Source organism: Canis lupus, chromosome 5 (genome assembly GCF_003254725.2).
Source record: "Canis lupus dingo isolate Sandy chromosome 5, ASM325472v2, whole genome shotgun sequence".
Lineage (NCBI taxonomy): Eukaryota > Metazoa > Chordata > Mammalia > Carnivora > Canidae > Canis > Canis lupus.
Window position 1 is genome coordinate 81,163,738 of NC_064247.1, and position 19,804 is coordinate 81,183,541.

The window sequence follows — 19,804 nt, forward strand, 5'->3', positions numbered from 1 at the left end:
TAGGATATCCCCTGGACCTAATCGGGATGCTTCTCCCCTACAGGAGGTGGAAGAGTTCAGTTTTATCACCCAGCTGTCTGGCCTGACCGACCACCTTCCAGTGGCCATGCGGCTGATGGTGTCTGCAGGGGAGGAGGAGGCATAGACCAGCCACGTCATTCCAAGCAGGGGGCCCTCTGCCAGCCCTCTGAGCCGCAGCACCTCTCTGGCCATGTCCCCTCCAGTGAGCACCCCTGGTGCCCGGGGAGGAGGGCAGGGACCCGGGGGGGAGCCTCGGTCAGTCCCAGGTGAGCTGGAACCAGCGCTGCCCTGCACCTCTGGGCACTCACCGTGGACAGAGGAGTCAGGACGGCCTTGGGAGCCGCAGCTGCCCAACAGTGCCATTCTTTCAAAACGTGATTTTCTACAAATCTACAGCACAACCTAGTTTGTAACCCGGGGGTTAGTATGAGAACCGGGTTTCTGTACTCTTTGTATCTCTTCTCAAGCTTCGTCCAGGGTTCATTATTTTTGTCTGCTGCCATGTTGTCTCGCATGCCTGCACCCTCGCATGCACGCTGCCCGCATGTCACGTGCCACACCGTAGCCACACAGACCCCTCACTTGGGCCTCACCCAAGGCCAAACTCCAAACACAATCAGAACCAGCCAAAGAAGCATTCCTGGGCACAGAGCCGCGCGTTCCCGCCTCCAGCCCCGACGGCCAGCGAGCAGGGACCGTGAGGGCTGTGTCCAGTTACCAGCAAGCCCGGGCTCTTCCCAGGGTCTTGCATTCAAGGGCGATCACATTTTAAAAAGAAAAACAGAAAAAGTTACCACCCTTCGTTTAGAGGGTCCGCCAACCATGAGGGAGAACGCTGTTCGGGCTCCCCTCTCCCAGCGAACCAGGGCCCCAGAGATTCCCCCAAGAGACTTCAAAGTGGGCAAAGGGAATCTGAGGAGAGAGCATCACTTTTTCACAGGAAGAAGGGGAACTCATGGCATAAAGGGGCGGGGGGGGCTTCAGGTTTTCCAAATGATTTATAGCTTCTCTTCTGTCAAAACCAACGCATCCTCTTCCACCTGATTCCATTTCGCTTCTGGACACCTCTCTGGTTTGGGACCAAGCTTTCCCTGGCTGAGCTCAGGAACTGTCTGCCTGCCTCTGGGTGAGGCTATAGCTCGGTCCTCCCCCGCCCATCCTGAAATGCAGCCCAGGGGCCCTGGATGAAGGGGCAGGAAGCCAAGGTGCAGATCGGCCTGTCCCCTCGCCCTCACCAGTGTGGAGGACGGGGGTGAAGGCCAGGGGCCACTGCTTGCCTGGGGCAGCCAGTGGTACTGGCTGGCAGCCAGGCCCATAGATGCCCACTCTGCCACCATGTGACCAGGGCCAGCACTAGCTACCTGGGCAGTACACAACGGAGCCTACAGGTGAGGTCCACAGCTCCCCACTCCACGGCAGCACTGCTCTGTCCACCTTTTTAAACACATCCGGGGATGCTCCCCCTCACTAGTCACGCAACGGAGGGTTTTGTTTCCCAGTGCAAGGACCCTCCAACTTGGAAGACTGTCCTTGACAACCCCCACTGGTCTCCCCTCCTTGTGGCACCCTGACCTTGTGCCCACCTGGTTCAGGCCAGCTCAGCTGGGCAGTGTACCAGGACCCTTCTGCCAGAGGCCTCCTGGTGCCGGTTCGCTGACACTGTGCCTTGTCACTCACTTGAGCTGCAAGAAGGGGCCCAGCAGCCAGCCAGAGGCAGGCCCAGTGCTGGGGGAGGACACTCCTGAGAACCAGACACACGGGAGCCTTGGTTTGTCCGGGGCAGTGTCTGGGTTGAGGGCTTCACTGACCAAGCCCCCAGCCCCACCCTGCATCCAGAGCCAGGACGAGCTGCTTACCACTGAGCACACAATCCCACTTGGGCTCTCTGCTGTGCCTCTCCACCAAGGGCCTGGCCTTCAGGGCTTTGGCTAGGCTTTGTGGGGTCAGAGGAGCAGCCAGGAATCTGCTCACACAGGCAGGGCCCAACTGAACACACTCGACGCCTGGAGGACTGGGACTGAGCCAAGGCCCCAGGCTTCAAGTAGGCTATGTCCAGGAGAACAGCGGAGACAGAGGCCAGGGTTCCTGAAGCAGAGCAACTCCAGCACAGCCTGCAACCCACCAAGGAGCCACCTCCCTCCCAGGGCAGCGCTATGGGAGCCACGGCACAGGGGGCGCATGCTTCTCTCCCTACTCACAGGGTGGCCTTAGGCAAGTCATACCTCCCTGTGCCTCGGTCATTTCCTGTCCTAACAAGGTCGCCTCTGCCCAGCCTGGCTCTGGCAACTGAGCCAGGCCAGCTTGCATCCCACCTCCCCTAGCACTTCCCTCTGGCGCAGCCTCAGCACTGAGGCCATCACTGCCCAACCATACGTTTCATCAAGGCTGTGGACTCCTAGGACCATGCACAAGCCAGACTTTTACATTTTGATTTTTAAAAAAGAAAGAAAACACTACCAGGATCTCAGATTCTATGGCATCTAGGCCTAGGAGGGGTGGACACAGGGGTCATCCAAATCCCCACCTGAGGCCCCACGCCTGCCCCAGGCCCAGCTTCCTCCAGAGGAGCCAGGAGGCAGGGGTCAGCTTCGGAAGGAAACGGTCATTTCCATTTGTCCAAACCACCTTGAGTTTTAAGTATGGATATTAACCTTGATGCTTTTTAACTATTGTATTAACTTGCTGAGATTTAGAAATACTGTTTTAAAAAAGAAAAAAAAAAACAATTTTTTAATTTCTGTATTTTTTTCTGTATTGTATCCTCATGGGACATTAGGGGTTTTATATGGTTAAGCACACCTAAGGTTTTGGTAAAAATATTATCAAATGTATATCCAGACGATTCTTCCCTAGAAGAAAAACAATCTTTACACCTGATAAAATATTTTGAAAAGAGAGGTGTTTTTTCCCTTTATTGGTGCTGAACAGAAGGATGGATAACAAGAAAATAAAACTGTGAGGCTCAAGGCTGGTGTTCTCTTATTTGAGTGGCAAGCTGGGGCTAGGCTGCGGGGGGGGGGCCCCGTATTTCCCGCCTCGCCCCCCATCCACATGAGAACAGGCCAAGTCTGCCCCAAACCACCAGAAAACCAGGCCACCTGGGATCCTACTACCTCCTTGTTCTCTGGGGAAGCAGAAATAAAGAGCAAAGGGCATCTTCAGTGGGAGAAGGCTGGGCCTCCTCAGGACTCTAGCCTTCCCCCTGGCACAAGCAAGGCTAGGGTGGGGTGGCTACACCGACCGCACCCATCTGCCTCACACTTCAAGGTGGCAGAAGGTCCCTCTGCTAGAATGGGGGCACACTGGAAAAGGCTTTACCTCCTGGCTCCTCCTCCTGGTGGCTGGTTTCCTGGGTCTGCATCTCAGGAAATGCTCTGAGACAACCTCTTCCCTATCCCCTGAGCAGCAGCCTGATGTGCAGGTGTCAAGTCTTGGTCATCTGCTGAGGCTGCACACCGAAGCCAGATGCTTATGGATGTGCCTTGACAATGTTACCCGCTATAGAGAAAGACAGTCCTGCTAGGGTCTTTCAAGCCCAGGGCCTAGCCACAATCTGCATCTCTGCCTCTAGCTGGAGCCAAGCAGGAAGGATCCAGAGGTTCCTTAGGATAGGCGGGGCTGGCTCCAACAGGGGAAGCACACCCACCACAGCACTGAGAGGCTGAGAGCAGCACACAACCTGCCCAGCCCAGCCAACTCCAGGACAGCAGAGGGACGCTGACACATTAAGTTTTCTGATCACTTCAGAAACATGGCAGGGTGGCTCCCTGGCCCCCGCTCAGCTCCCAATTCAGTCAGCAGCTCATGCTGCCCATCACACCCGAAGCAAGGAGCTGGTGGTGCAAAAATGCAAAAAGGGAAGCAGGTTCCTTAGAGCCCAGAGGTCAAACTGGGCCCTGAAAAGAGAGGTGCCTTCACTTTGCTTCCCAGAAAGCCACGCCATTCAGAGCCCAGAGCCCTAGGGCCACTTTATTTTTCAACAAGTGAGGGTCAGCACCCATCAGCCAGGGTGAAATCCATGGTGATGTCTCCGGTGTGGGGGTGGAACTCCACGGTGTAGCCGACAGTCCGGGAGCCACTCAGCGACGCTCTGCAGTCTGGTGTGGTGAAGAAGTACACAGCCTGCTTGCAGTGGGGGTTCCAGCAACAGTAATCCCCCTGTAAAAGGAACAAGAAGGCAGTGAGGGCTCCTGGCACCCAAGCCCCCTCCTGCTCAGCCTCTAGCCTGGGAAACTCGCAGTGAGAAGCTGCTGCTCACGGCCAGGTGAGCCGAGGCCATGGAGGAGCTGCGACCTAGCTGCACAGGCCAGGAATACCTGCTCTGGGACTCACGTACGCAGCACTACCTTGTCCTCGGCAGGCTTCAGGAGGCCGGTGCTGACAGTGCTGTCCGGAGTCAGGTGGTATTCCATCCACAGGACGGCCCCATGGCTCCTCCCAGGCCTGGGGGTGGGGGACGTTGGGCCAAATAGAAACAGCCACACAAGAGATGGGCAGGCATAGCCACAGCTTCCCTCTGCTTGCCAGAAACCTCCCATCTTTCCTTCCTGCCCAGTCAGAAGGCTGCTAATATCACCTGACTATAGGCCACTTAGCAAAATGCTGAGCAAAAGAACCACAACCCAAAGGCCCACTTGTTCCCTGCAGCCTGGCCAAGCACTCAGAAGAGCCAGGGGACAGAGGTGTTTCCTCAGGAAAGCAGCAGCTCCTCCCTGTGAAGTATGCTGGAGCTGGATGGACCAACTGTGCCTCAAAACGAGCAGCCCTCACCAATTCCCAACCTGCTTTAATTCCCAGCAGAGTTCAGGGAAAATGGCCTAATGGTAACCATAGCAACCAAAAAATCAGGTTTCTCTACAGCTATGATCCTCATGATGCTTAGCTCCAAGGGAGCTGCAGATATGGGTAGATACGCCAAGCCCACTCTGGCTCACTCTCTCCACCTGCACATACCCAGGGCTGTGGGGACCTGCTACAGACTCAGGGCCACTTTGGACCACGATGAGCAAGGCCCAGACAGGGAGGCCATCCCATCCACGTGTAAGAAGCTGAAGTAAGTGCTTAGCCACTGGGGCGGTAACTAGACAGAAAGCAGGCCCCACCCACCCTTCCCCCGCCTGCTGCACCCCAGAACCTGTTCTCACCTCCTCAGGTTGATGGAGCCCTCAGCACGGAGCGGGTGCGGGGGGACCAGTTGCCGGAAATCGAAGGTCAGGATGTGTTGAGGCTCAGACAAGCTGCGGCAGGGGTACTCCCACAGCGGGTGGGGCTCGGCCTCCTTGCTCTCCCTGAAGTCCAGGGCACGCTGAGAAGGTTAAAGGGAGGTGGGGGTGGGCAGAAACAGAGACAGAGCCGATGGCTTAGGGGATAAGGGGCTCATGTCCAGTCTCCAAGGTCCAGGCCAATGGTCCTTCACCTACTTGGCTCTGGTCCCTCAGAGTAACTGCCATAGTTACATGGGGTAGTGGGTCCTCACAGAAAAACCACAGGCACCTGGATCAGACCAGCTGCTTTCTCCACTCCCTGCAGCCATGCACAATCTCCTCAGAGAATCACTATACCTAAGCCTCATCTTCTCCCTTTTAAAATGGGATGACACTGCCTGTCTCATGAGCTATTCAGAGGACCAAATGTCTACACTGGTTAAAAAACAAAACATCTGGGACACTGGGTGGCTCAGCGGTTGAGCACCTGCCTTCGGCCCAGAGCATGATCCTGGAGTCCTGGGATCGAGTCCCACATCGGGCTCCCTGCATGGAGCCTGCTTCTCCCTCTGCTTGTGTCTCTGCCTCTCTGTGTCTCTCTCATGAATAAATACATAAAATCTTAAAAAAAAAATCTTGACACTTGGACACTCAGCCATTCAGTGACTTCTACTGAGCACTATAGCAGCCAGATTACCCCTACACGACGCTCCCAGTCTAGAGGGAGACAAGGAATCTCAGTGCCTGGGGACACTAGTCTTTAGCTGAGAAGGGGGCTGGGCAGGAAGGCTGCCCCACAGGTGATCTCTGGACCGCTGACTGAAGGTGACACAAGGGGGGCCGGAAAGCGTATAAAGCCAAGCAATGAGAGGGTGCAGGGTATGGCCCACATGGCAGAAGTGATGGGTGGGATAAGAAACAGGGCCAGACTCAGAATCTACATGTTCATCTACTGTGAAAAGGCCAAGTAGAAGGACCATGGAATGAGTGGGTGGGACACTGCAGGTAGGAACTATGACCCCACCTACCTTAATCATGTCATCCATGATGTGCACATCAAAGCCTTCGCAGTCACCACAGGGACTCCGGATCCGCCACAGGTCCTGTGAGGAAGGCACAGCCCTTGTCGACACCCAGCTGGGGATGGACATCACAGGTTCTGTAGGACAGCACACAGACATCCACACCCACCCAGAGACATGGAAGTGTGGTGACAAGAGCAAGAAGGGCTACTGAAGTCGGGCTGGGAGTACCCCAGTCCCAAATCTGAGGCACACGTTGCTTTTCCTGCACACCTGGAAGAGATCCTAAGGTGCTCAGAAGTATCAAGGATCCGGGATGGTCACTCAAATCTGCAAAGTCTCACATGACCCCAAGTCCTCTCCCACAGGGGACAATTGACCAGAGCCACTGGGATGGGGTTTCTTTGGGAAATCTGTAAACCAGTTCCTGAGGCTCTGCACCCATGAACAGAGCATGAGGGCAATGGGAGGAAGAGGACCAGAAGAGCATTCTGGTCAGCCAATTTTATGTCCTGTTTCCAGGATATATGCCTGGGAATGAGCTTCATTCCCACATTCCCTCCTGGGCCACGAAAGCCAGAAGTCCTGTGGAAATCTCATTAAGTAAATAAACAATACAGAAGAAATGCCCAGAAAATAAGCTATGGAGCCACTGAGCTACCATGGATAAAGTAGCTCTTATCAAAGAAATATCAAAGGAGGTTCACTCTACTTCTCAGGCTGAAAGCACTTCAAAATCCTTTTAAGAAGAAATGCCTTCCCAAAACGACTTTGTGACTCGTTCTGCTTTGATGAGAAAATTAAAATGAAGCTTTTCAATTTTTTCTTACAAAAGAAGCTGACTCTCCATCTCAAAATGCTTTTAACAACTAGAGCGCCAGTTCTTAGTAAGAGCAGAGTGAGCTGCGCAGCATGTCTTCTGAAACTCATTTATGTTTTTTAATTATTCTGATAAGGGATAATTGTAAAATGACAACACACAGCCATTTCCATTTCGTATGCCGAATTATTGCATTTGTACAAAGGCAAGCCTCTTCCATTCAACCCTGCAGTGAGCTGATACAGAAAAGCAGAGGCTCATATCATTAAGACTCACATTGCTCTATCTGCACTCGAGGTCTCTGCAAGAAAACAAGGACCTCCGCCTCCCACCCCTTCTACAACTTCTGGGTGGCCTACCCTGAACTCCACAACCACAGCATACAGCGAGGCAGCCTGGGGCATCACCACTGCACCAGGTCCCAGATGCTGGTCCACAGCAGTCCGCACATACCAGAAGTACAGGTTGTGCCATGGCAGCAGGCTAGTGGTGAAGAACGGCTCGCCCAGGAGAAGAGATACCTGGCAATCAGAACAAGAAGCAGGACCAAGGTATCAGAATGATTCAGCTAAAGAGTGAAGGACAAGTTACAAGTTTCATGGGAAGGGGCGTCTGGGTGGCTCAGTCAGTGAAGTGTTGTCTTCAGCTCAGGTCATGATCCCAGGGTCCTGGGATTGAGCCCCTCTGTCGGGCTCCCTGCTCAGAGGGCAGTCTGCTTCTCCCTCTGCCCCTCCCCATGCTCATGCTCTCAAGTGCTCTTTCAAATAAATAAATAAAATCTAAAAAAAAAAAGTTTCATGGGAAACATGGAAATAAAAAGGCATTCATTCACTCACTCAGTCAACCAACGGGTATGCCAGGTCTACACCTGCCCTAAAGGACACAAAGATGAGAAGCAGACACAAGCCATGCCCACAGGAGCGCAGAGTGGAAGAGGGAACAGAAAAGGTTGGCAGCGCAGTAAGCTCTGCAGACAGAGGTGAGGAAGGGACATGTGGAAGGACCCTAGAGGGAAGAGCTTCCTGAATGGCATCCTGTAGGTAGATCCCCACTCAAAGCTTTATCATGACAAACTGTCATCAGTACTCCTCTAGCAGTCTTCCTCACTAGGTTCTGCGTACCACAAAAGTGGGGACATTGGCAGCACAGTATCCCCAGCACCCTGCCAAGTGCTTGGCCTCGAGCAGATGCTCAGCAAATGTCTGCTGAGTAAATTAACTAATGCATGAATAGGAGTCAGAAAAGCAAAGGACCAGGAATTGAGCAGAGGGATGCAGGGACAAAAGTAAAGATGTGAGAGCAAGGCCCTTCGGGAGCTTATTACATGAGCAAATGGGTCAGGGTCGGTAAAGAGTAAGGCCAGAAAAGTAGAGAGAAGCCAGGTCACCCAAAGGCAGCTGATGACAGGCCACAGGGACTGGACTCTTTCCTGGAGGTAAGATGGGATCTCTAAATGCCTTAATCAGGGGCTCAAAATGAGGAGTGTGTTTTAGAAAGGGCCCTCTGAAACCATGAAGCATGTGGAGACACCATCTGCAAGGAGCGTGGGCATAGGAGAGGACTTAGGACTTGGGTGAGTACAGCAATGGTCCAAGCAAGGAGTAGAGAGTGTACAGAAGGAAGAACTGGGAGATGCAGCAGAGGCTGAGGAGATAGGGGACCCAGGGCTAGGCCCAAGCAGATGGGCATCAAGGGAGGGGCCAGTCTCAAATGATACCTAGGTGTCTGGCTGAGGTAAGGAAGATGCAGAAGGAAACACTGAAGATAGAAAAGGTTGGCCCTGAGTACCCCCTACCCTGCAACATCAGAACAAGGCAAGAATGCCTGGTCTTACCCTTCTAGTCACCACTCTAGTGACCTGGAGTCTAGCTGGTACACCATTATCAATGGCTTATAAAACTAGAATATGTTTTTTCTTTTTTAAGATTTTATTTATTGGGGATCCCTGGGTGGCTCAGCAGTTTAGCGCCTGCCTTTGGCCCAGGGCGCAATCCTGGAGTCCCGGGATCGAGTGCTGTGTCGGGCTCCCAGCATGGAGCCTGCTTCTCCCTCCGCCTGTGTCTCTGCCTCTCTCTCTCTATGTCTATCATAAATAAATAAATCTTTAAAAAAAAAAGATTTTATTTATTTATTCATGAGAGATGCAGAGACACAGGCAGAGGGAGAAGCAGGCTACCTGTGGGGAACCTGATGTGTTACTCAATCCCAGGACCCCAGGATCATGACCTGAGCCAAAGGCAGACACTCAACCAGTGAGCCACCCAGGTGCCCCTAAAACTGGAGTATCTTTTTTTTTTTTTTTTTTTTTTTTTATTTATGATAGTCACAGAGAAAGAGAGAGAGAGGCAGAGACACAGGCAGAGGGAGAAGCAGGCTCCATGCACCGGAAGCCCGACGTGGGATTCGATCCCAGGTCTCCAGGATCGCGCCCTGGGCCAAAGGCAGGAGCCAAACCGCTGCGCCACCCAGGGATCCCTGGAGTATCTTTTTAATTCTCATCTGTGAGAAGGAAAAAAGAATTCAACTTGTACTGAGTATTTAGATAGCAGGCAGTCAAAACCAAAAAGTGGAAACAACCCAAGTGTCCAGCAACTGTTCAACAGATAAACAAAATGTGGTCTATCCATGCAATGGAATATTAAGTCGTAAGCAGAAATGTAGTACCAACTTACGCTACAACATGGATGAACCTTGAAAGAAGCCAGTCACAAACAGACCTCACACTTCATATGATTCCATTTATGTGAAATGTTCAGAATCAATAAATTGTACATCAACAAAAAGTACATCAGAGGTTGCCCAGAGGCTGGGAGGATTGGAGACAAATGGGAAGTGACTGCTAATGGGCACAGGCTTTCTTTTTGGACAATGAAAATGTTCTAAAACTGATTATAGGGGCAGCACCGGTGGCGCAGCGGTTTAGCACCGCCGGCAGCCCAGGGCGTGATCCTGGAGACCCAGGATCGAGTCCCGCATCGGGCTCCTTGCATGGAGCCTGCTTCTCCCTCTGCCTGTGTCTTTGCCTCTCTCTCTCTAGCTGTGTCTCTATGAATAAATAAATAAAATCTTTAAAAAATTTAAAAAAAATAAAATAAAATAGATTATAGTGATGACTGTATGGCCTTATGAAAGTACTAAATCACTAAATTCCACAAAGTAAATGGGTGAATTGTATGGCACGTGAATTACATCTCAAAAACGAATCAAAACTATGAGATATTATCACACACCTGCTAAAATGACTCTAATAAAAATGATAGACAATACCAAGTGTTGATAAAGATAAGAAAAACTGGAACTTTCATACATGTTACTGGTCAGAATGTAAATGGTATAGTTGCTTTGGACAACAGTTTACCAGTATCTTAAAAAGTTAAAAAACATCACACAACTAAGCAATCCCAAGTCTAAGCATCTAAGAAAATTAAAAACATATATCCTCACAAAGACTTATATATCCATGCTCAAAGCAGCAATGGCGGCACGCCTGGCTGGCTCAGTCAGAAGAGCATGGGACTCTTGATCTCGGGGCCGTAAGTTTGAGCCCCACATCAGACTCAAAGATTACTTAAATAAGTAAAGCTTTTAAATTAATCTAAACTTAAAAAATCTAACTGTATCAGTTCCCTTCTAAAACTAAAAAAAGAAAACGTTCACAGCAGCAGTATATAATAGCCAAAAATAGTTTTTGGAACAATCCAAATTCCATCAACAGGTGAATGGATAAACAAAATGTGGCACAGCATACCATTCAGCAATAAAAATGAACAAAATACCGGCACATTCTACAACATGGGTGAATCTCAAAGGTGTGACAAGTGAAAGAAGCCCAACACTAAAGACCACGTATTGTTTTATTTCACTTACATAAAATGCCCAAGAAAAACAAATTTACAGACAGAAACCAAATCAGTGCTTGCCTGGGGCTAGGGGTTAGGGATAGAAATGCTCTAAAGCTAAAAACGTAAAATAGTTGTACAACTCTATAAATTTACTAAAAATCAGGGGCACCTGGGAGGCTCAACTGCTGAGTCACCAGGCATCCCTGAATAAAATCTTAAAAAAAAAATTTACTAAAAATCATTGAGTTAGACACTTGACACGGGTTAACTTTATGGTATGTCAATTACATCTCAGTAAAACTGTTTAAAAAAAAAAAAAAAAGTTGGCAAAGAAAGATGATCAGTTCCAGCTTGAAGGGCTTGCAGGATATGCAAGGAAAGCTATCCAGTACTCGGACATAAGAGATTTGCAGACCCGGCTTTGGCAGCCAAAGATTCCCTTATAGGAAAGGATGTGACCACCCAGAGAGGGGCCCACAGAGAGAGAGGAGAGAAGAGCCAAGGAGAAAGCATCAAGGAACATTGCCACAAGAGGATCAAACGAAGGAAAAGAAACCCACGAGAAGCTGAGAAGGAGCAGCTAGAAAGACAAAAAACTGGAAAACTAGTCTCTCTCTCTCTCTTTTTTTTTTAAGATTTGAGAGAGAGAAAGCACATACAGGGGGAGTGTCGGGGGTGAGAGAGAACCTTAAGGAGATTCTCTGCTGAGGGTGGGGCTCCACAGGGCTCGATCCCACAACCCTGAGATCACAACCTGAGCCGAAACCAAGAGTTAGAGGCTTAACCGACTAAGCCACCAGGTGCCCCTAAAAAAAAAAGCAGTCTCAAAAAAAACAAAAATAAAAATAAAATAAAATAAAATAAAATAAAATAAAATAAATAAAATAAAGCAGTCTCTTAAGGACCTAAAAAGAAATGTGAAAAAAAAAAAAAAAAGAAAGAAAGAAAGAAATGTGTTAAGAAGGCCTCTGGGTCATAAGGGTCCAGGAGGCTGGTGAGAGGAAATGTGTGGGAATACTGTAGTTAGTTTCTTGGGTCACTAAGAAGTAGTTTCAGAGGCACACAGGGCCAGGGGAGATGGGGTCAGAAGACCAGCTGTGAGAGACAGATCAATCTCAGCGGTGGCAGGAAAGAAGCAGAAATGCCAAAGGTGAACGAAAACACGGGAGCAGATGGAGCTGGAGCACTGTGCAAGGGGAGGGCAGAGAGGCGACAGGACGCTGCTATTCATCCCACCACAGCCATTGTGCCCTCACTCGGAAGGAGCAGAGATCAGCTGGAGTTCAGAGCAACGCAAGAATCTGCACAGCAAGCATCTACACCACGCCTCACCACACCCTCACGGGGGCCAGGTGAGGTGTGGGGCCAGCTGGGAGAAGAGAAGGGGGGCGCTCAGGCCAGGTCAGTGCTATGCTGTCCATGCAGATACACAGCCCCTCGCCACTCACCTTTTTACCTTCCAAGTCTGCAGATGTTAACAACTCAGGCCGTTTCTCTATTATATTAATTTTATCTTCCAGGTGGTTAGCCTTGAAAATCTTAACAAGAAAAAAAAATAGAAAGTATTGTTTTTGTCCAGAAAAAAACATCTCAAAGTTGCCTTGTCTGTTTGAAGTTTTCTGGTTAAATAGTTCTAGAGCACCACTTTTAACTGCTTTGTGAAAACTCTCTCCTCCAGGGGCTTCCTGTGCACCAAGGATGAGAGCACTAACAAAATGCTATAACAGCAAAAGAAATTTCTCCGGCAGGTATAACAGCAGGACTCAGCAATAGGACTGTAGTTCTGGGAGTTTCCTTCAGAGAGAAAGAAATCAAAACCAATCACTGGCCGGGGGAGAAACACCATCACAGAACTAACCAGTCAGGCCAGCTTGTGAGCAGTGACTCCCTGGGCACTGGGTCCCAGAAACAAATCATAAATTCAGTTGTATCACTGCAAAGATTTTAGTTTTGTTAGCTTTATGTGAAGTGAGGAGAAAAGCCATAAAAAAACAAAGCAGAGTCTGAATGTTTGCTGCTATCCACTGACAGCCCAGGAACACTTCTGAGCCAGCTCTCAAGGTGGGAGTTCTCACTTGCTCCCTTAGTGCCAACACAGAACACAGCAATCAATCCCAGACTCGGGAAGGCAGGCTCGCCTGGTCCCCTCGTTATTTCGGTAACAACAATCACCACTTACTTTTTTCATCAGTCTGTGCGAAGCTGCTGAGCTCTCTATTGTAAACACCTAAAGAGAATACCATGCTCTTAGTGGTAGGAGATTCAACTGATAGAAAAAGAAATTAAAGATTAAACACCAACAAGACCATTCCAGGGCAGAAGGTACCACCCAACCAGGTCTACCGGTATTCATGACCCACAGGGACAGCACCCCCTCTTTCAGCACTGACCCTAGCAAGGTACAGACTCCGTCACCAGAGCTGCAGCTACATGGGGATAGCTACAGCCTGGCTCCTGCCTGCACACAGAGCAATAAGCCCCAAAGCCCCCGCACCCGTGACAGCTGTGCTTGCAAAGAGCTTGAGTCACAGAACTGTGTACCCAGACCACGTAACAGTCAAACTAAGGAGCCACCTTCAGGAAGCTGACAGAATGGCGCATGTCCAGTACCTGCTCTGCCCCAAGGTGATGGGCCAGCAAGGAGAGCAGGCTGCCATCACTGACGCACAGGCACACACTGTCTGGCTTCAGCATCTGCAGAAAAAGAACCACCCAACTCCTGTTTTCTTATAATAGGTCAAGAAATTCTTGTTGGCAAACTAACAGAAATGCTTCCCTTCCCCGGACCCCACCAACTCACTCTGTGATCCTTTAATCCAATTCTAACCACTCAACACCCAGCTGGATCTTCTCTCCAATGTATCCACTCACCCACCTCTCTCCACCCAGACCTCACTGTCAGAGAAAGCTCTCCTCAAGCTGTCCTAGAAGGCCCTACTGAAGATCTGCCCCACTTGCTGGAGGCCATCTCCCCATCTATGGTCATAGCACAGACAGTTGTGGGTCTGTCGAGTGATTTGCCAAAGACAGGAATTATTTTTTATGTCCCAGATCCCTCTGAGAGAAACTTAAGACAGTTGGGCTCTTCCTTCCTGCAAAAATGCATCGATTCGCATACGTACACACGTTTCTGCATACAATTCCAAGAGGTCCAAGAGACACCCCTCCAAACCCTGTGTTGTCCTGGCCTGAGAGACCCCTGCTACAGGCAGCGGGGAACACAGGTTTTCAGGCAGGAGAGTTAAAAAAACAGATATATATTTTTGAGAGTATTAGGAGGCAGCAGATGAAAGGAAGAACAGGTGGCTGAGTCTACTGGGATCACTCAAGGAACTGCTAGTGACCACAAAGGCCAAGTGTTTAGAAGAACAAAAGGCAGGGGCCAGGGTAAGGATCTCAGGCAGAGGCTCTCACAGGAGAGCAGAGAACAAGCCCTCACAAAGTCCAGTAACATCCTCCCTGCCTCATCACCTGAGGGCCCACCTAGAAGCCATCTGAAGACTAGGGAGCACAGTAATCAAAACCAACGAACTATAAGCAAGCAATGAGCTGGGGTCCATGGGACAAACTCCTTCTTACCTATAACCACCTGAGAGGCTGGACACTTACCGTTCTCAGGGCCTGGACATACTGATCAGTTCTGTCCTGATCATTGATCTCTCCAAACCGAGGCCGGTTCCAGAGCAGGTGAGCTTGGCAGTCGCACACAGGGCGTGCTGGGTAGACTCCCCCATTCTTTTCAGCACTGGGCCAGGAAATGAACAGATAGACATATATCATGAGCATGATCTTTTAGGAACTGGCAGGCATGAAGGCATGGCACAGGAGTCTTCCCAGGTAAAACAGATGGGCCATCGTGAGCATATGCACATCCTCTAGAGGGCATGAGTCTAGGAACTGGCTTTAGATGGGCATTACAGGTTGGAGGGCCCCCCATTTCAAGATTTCTCATTTACGTCTCTTCCAAATGGGGGCTCTATACCTGGGGCAGCCTCTTCTGAGTACATGACAGTGGATGCTAACACATTCAGTCACAAACTTTTGCTCTTATTTTATTATGTTCAGACGCAAACCTGCCCACTTGAGCCTCTACAGGGTTTCTAAGGTGAACTTATATAAGTGCACAATGACACCAGCCCAGTGCACACTACCCACACTAAGATCCAGGGCATACCTGGTCCTCTGGAGGCTGTACCATACACAATAGTCATCGTGGTGGGCTACCAGGCAGAGGCTTGAGCCTTGGACAACGGGCTCTTCTTGTGGCAGGAAGTACACACACTGCATCCAGTGGTCCCGCCACTGAAAAAGGGAAGAAAGAATCAGCTGTCCTCCAAAAAAGCAACATTTCTAATCCAAGAGTCAAAATCCAAGCCAAAAAATCCACTTGCAGGGAGACCAGGCCATGGACTACAGATGCCTACTCTTGTCAAAGAAATAAAGAAAATTCTCAAGTCAGAGAGGCTAATGGCCAGAAAGCTTGCTGGAACACTGCTGGCTTTAGAAGGATAAATGTAGCCCAAGACAGCAATATTCAAGAGGGGCTCAGGAGAGGGGGTCTCCAGTCTCTGTCCCATGTGCATGTGTTCATGTGCACACCTCTACCTCACACGTGTGTGTGTGTGTACATGCAATGAAGAGAAGAAGAGAGGGAAAATGGAGGCAGAGAGAGAAAGCAAATGTTAACAACTGGTAATTCTAGGTAAAGGGCATATCAGTGTTTATTTTCATTTATTCTGGATTTAGAATTTTCAAAATAAAAAGTGGGGAAAATAGTACAGAAAGGTTTTGTTCTGTTTATTCTTTTGAATTAAATAGTTTCTAGAGGCACCTAGGTGGCTCAGTCCGTTAAGCCTCCAACTCTTGATCTCAGCTCCAGTCCTGATCTCAGAGTCGTGAGTTCAAGCCCCATGTTTAAAACAATATAGTTTTTAAAAGGCCTGGAATACTTTAAATTGTGAAACATACTTTATGATGATACAGAATCAACCTTTAATAAGCTGTGTTGTTCCTTTTCAACACTATAAACCCCCCACACAGGATACTTTGCTAAGAAAAAACAAAGAATAAAAGCTACATATGAACAGCCTTACTAAAACCAGCACCAACCCAAATGTCAGGCAGCTCAGAAATGGACCTACAGGCCTTTATACAGAGTATCAGCAGCACTAAAAATGGTAACTGAAGACCGATGCAGCACAAAAACACAGGAATTGACACTGACAATACTTGTGCATATGGAAAGAGATCAAAAGAAGGACGTTCTCTGCAGTGATAGGACCCCGAGTAACTTTGGATTCATTTTTGTTTTACATAAGGAGGTTTATTACTCTCATCATCCTTAAGCCTCTTGTTATTTTTCCATTTTTTAAGCCTCTCTTTAAAAAAGAAAGAACTATTCTAAAAAGTAGGTGCCTGGCTCAATTTTGATTAAGTGTGTGCTTGCTCATTCTCTGTCGTCGGCAGGAACTAAGAAAAACTTGGTCCCTGGGAGACTCCAGAGCACCACTGGGTGCAGATGCAAACAGAGCTGACACCAACCCGCTACTCAGGAACACATTCCACCCTACCCAGATTTGAATTTAACTGAAAGGCAGGTGAATGACATTCCCAGGTATCTAAAATGTCTACTTGAACATAAAAGCTAGAAAATGGTATAACTAGACACAGTAGAAAAAGTAAACACTGGGCATCCCCAGTGGCCCAGTGGTTTAGTGCTGCCTTCAGCCCGGGGCCCGGGGTGTGATCCTGGAGACCCAGGATCGAGTCCCACATCGGGCTCCCTGCATGGAGCCTACTTCTCCCTCTGCCTGTGTCTCTGCCTCTCTCTCTCTCTGTGTCTGTCATGAATAAATAAATAAAATCTTTAAAAAAAAAAAAAAAAGAAAAAAGAAAAGAAAAAGTAAACACTAACAAGGAGGGAAAAATAGACTCTCTGAAACCTGTTGTTCATTGCTTACTATGCAAATTGACCCAAAGACAAGAGAAGTCTTCCCCAACCCCTCCGGAGCTCCCATAACACTCCCTGACCATTGTGTCCTCCTAGGTCCTGACCCTAAAGGGCTGTTGACAGAACCTACTGGCCAAGGTGAGAGACTGAATGTATTTCAGCCCACGAGCAGTTTAGTGAAGTCATGAGGGAGATCCATTAGTAGCTCTTCAAATTTCTAACAATCCATTAAGTCACCGCTGGTAAACGAAGGATACACACCTCACAGGAGACCTGGGACAAACATCCAGCACTGCTGCTTGCACATGAGGCCCTGCTCCAATCACTGGGTCTGGCCTCAGTCTCAGTTTGGGCATTATGTGGTTACCCAGCACCTCTTGTAAGAAGATTGGAGGAGAAAATATAGAGTAGCACAGTGAAGATACGTAAATGAAGTATTAGCATTCTATATTCTTATGCTAATTTGTGTCCATCACACTCCGACAGAGGAAGAAAGCAGCCCAGTGTCTATCTCAATTCTGTGGGTGAATTCTGATCACCCCTTCTGGCCCCCAAATACTCACATAGCCTGAAGAGGGCCAGGCAACTGGAGAGTAGAGGGGAGATGGGGGGACCTCACATGCCCAGGGGTGGGGGAAACCAACTGCAATCCTGCAGCAGTCATGACTCTTTGGCCTAAGCAGTAACTTGGAGAGCAGGGGAGCAGCGAAGGCCATCCCACTGATGTCATCCTGTGTACACCTAGAATCAGGCCAGCAATCAAGATAAACCCAGGGCCCAAACAAGTAAAAGGACAACAGAATACAGAGAGAATGGTGCCCAAGGCCTCCCACATAGAGAAGTGATGCTTTTTTTTTTTTTTTTGGAAATGTTGGTGATGTTGGTGAGGTCCAAGGCCAATGGCCAAGAAAGAATTCTTGAGACATCCTCGGTGTGAAACGGTGGTTTTATTAGAGCACGGTGACAGGACCTGTGGGCAGAAAGAGCTGCTGCACTAGGGATGTGAGGGGTGGCTGATTATATACTTGGGAGTTGGGGGAGGTAAGGAAAAAGAGAGGTTTCAAAAGAACTTCTATATGCTAACAAGGGCCTACAAGATACTGGGGGCCTCTCCATTGCCAAGTTGAGGTTGTTTTTCCCTCTAGTAAAGCATTAACATTAGACAGCTGGGAGTTTCTTTCTGGAATTTAGGTTAGTGATAAAAATGTTTTTTTAAAAAAAAATGTTTTTATTGATAAGAATGCTTTCCTCAAAAACAAAAAAAAAAGAATGCTTTCCTCTTGTAAATCACTAAGACGCTTTGTGGGAGAGGGATGAGAGGGAGACTCTCATCCTGCAGGACGGTGATCTCTATTAGTTAACCACTTATTTTTCCTTCCCTCAGCTTTAGGGTAGCCAGGAGTGCTGAGGAATGTCACACATATCCCACCTGGGGGTGGGCGGTGGGAGGGATTGTGAAGTGTCAGCTTGTGTTTTGTTCTCAGTCTGCCTTCTGCTCCCTCATTAGAAGGAAAGTTTGACTCCTCAGCCCTGAAGTACCTTTCCCACTTTCTCTCCTTTGAGTGTGTGTAGAGGAAGGAGACAACACATGCACATGAGTTAAAATTCAAAAGATATAAAAGGGTGGTGGAGTGAAAAATAAGTCTCCTTTCCACCCCTAACCTTCAGCCCCTTTCCCAGAAGCAACCACTTTTACCAATTTCTGTGACTTCTTCCAAAGATATTCTTTTTTTTTTTAATTTTTTTTTATTTATGATAGTCAGAGAGAGAGAGAGAGAGAGAGGCAGAGACACAGGTAGAGGGAGAAGCAGAGGGAGAAGCAGGCTCCATGCACCGGGAGCCCGACGTGGGATTCGATCCTGGGTCTCCAGGATCGCGCCCTGGGCCAAAGGCAGGCGCTAAACCGCTGCGCCACCCAGGGATCCCCTTCCAAAGATATTCTTAAACACACCTACCACACACGTAAACTCGGGAACGCATATATTCTCATCTTTAAAAATACTAATGTTGTCGTGCCACACACTGTTCCACACCGCTGCTTTTGTTTCACTTAATGACCATCCTGGAGATTGCTCTCTATCAGTGCTAAGGGATCTGCCTCACCCTCTGAATGGATATAGCACAAGAGACTTAGTTAGTCCCCTACTAGTGGCCTCTAGGTTATTCTAGGCTATTTTTTTTTTTTTTTTTTTTTTACTAAGTCAGGGCTGCAGTGAATATCCTGACACACTATTATATGCATATGCCAATCTACCCAGAGCCTAAATGTCTAGAAGTGGTGTCCCTTCCCATGGTAATGGATTGAGCCTCCCTGCATTCCATGGAAGATCTGATGCTCTTTGGCCTACTTTTCCCCCACAGCTTCACCCAGAGCACATCACCAAACTTTCTGAACTTTATCACTAACAGGTGGAAAATAATATCTCACTGTAGTTTACAATTGCAGTGCTCTTATAAGTGAGGCCAAACAACTGTTCACATGTTAAAACAGTCATCTTTTCCTAGTTCATATCCTCCACCCACTATTAAGCTGGAAAAATTTTGAAGTCATGGAAAATGACAGGTAGACAAACTGTAGTCCTCCATTCCAGGCTGATCTGAGGCATCCTGGGATTACCTGGGGGCAAGGTGTAGAGGCTCTGACATTGGCTGTGCAAGGGAGAGCCAGCACACCAAAGCTTTCCCGTGACCCCATGTCTGCTAGTGCTGCGCCTGAACTCAGCGGAGAGGTCTGTCTTGTATCTTAGGATAGGTAGCCTTGTCTTTTTGTTGTTCTTGTTTTGTATCTCTTCTCTGACAGGGGCACCTCGGTAGTTCAGTCAGCTGAGCATCCGACTCTTGATTTCGGCTCAGAGCATGATCTTGGGGTTGTGAGACTGCCTGTGTCAGGCTCCACACTCAGTGTGGAGTCTGCTCTCCTCCTCTCTCTGCCCCTTTTTCCCTAT

At 48.9% G+C, this 19,804-nt stretch overlaps 2 protein-coding genes across 11 annotated transcripts in view; one reads left to right on the top strand and one right to left on the bottom strand.

Moving 5' to 3' along the window:
- Nucleotides 1–2,987, top strand: part of SMPD3 (sphingomyelin phosphodiesterase 3) — an 82,472-nt gene extending 79,485 nt beyond the window's left edge. Inside the window, exon 9 of the mRNA XM_025426646.3 lies at nt 44–2,987. Within this exon, the coding sequence (XP_025282431.1) occupies nt 44–145 (102 nt within the window). The 3' untranslated portion in view covers nt 146–2,987. The remainder of the gene's footprint in view (nt 1–43) is intronic.
- Nucleotides 2,988–3,963: 976 nt separating this feature from the next.
- PRMT7 (protein arginine methyltransferase 7) overlaps nt 3,964–19,804 on the bottom strand; it is a 46,600-nt gene continuing 30,759 nt past the window's right edge. For 8 of the 10 annotated variants that reach the window (XM_049109633.1, XM_025426640.3, XM_049109631.1 and 5 more), the window contains 10 exons: nt 15,084–15,211; nt 14,519–14,654; nt 13,520–13,603; nt 13,089–13,136; nt 12,358–12,447; nt 7,427–7,588; nt 6,254–6,328; nt 5,166–5,326; nt 4,368–4,464; nt 3,964–4,179 (listed from right to left, as the gene is read on the bottom strand). In XM_049109633.1, coding sequence (XP_048965590.1) covers nt 4,012–4,179; nt 4,368–4,464; nt 5,166–5,326; nt 6,254–6,328; nt 7,427–7,588; nt 12,358–12,447; nt 13,089–13,136; nt 13,520–13,603; nt 14,519–14,654; nt 15,084–15,211 — 1,149 coding nt within the window. In that variant the 3' untranslated portion in view covers nt 3,964–4,011. Of the gene's footprint in view, nt 4,180–4,357; nt 4,465–5,165; nt 5,327–6,253; nt 6,329–7,426; nt 7,589–12,357; nt 12,448–13,088; nt 13,137–13,519; nt 13,604–14,518; nt 14,655–15,083; nt 15,212–19,804 lie in introns of all 10 variants that reach the window. The other 2 variants (XM_049109630.1, XM_049109635.1) reach the window with 2 other exon arrangements.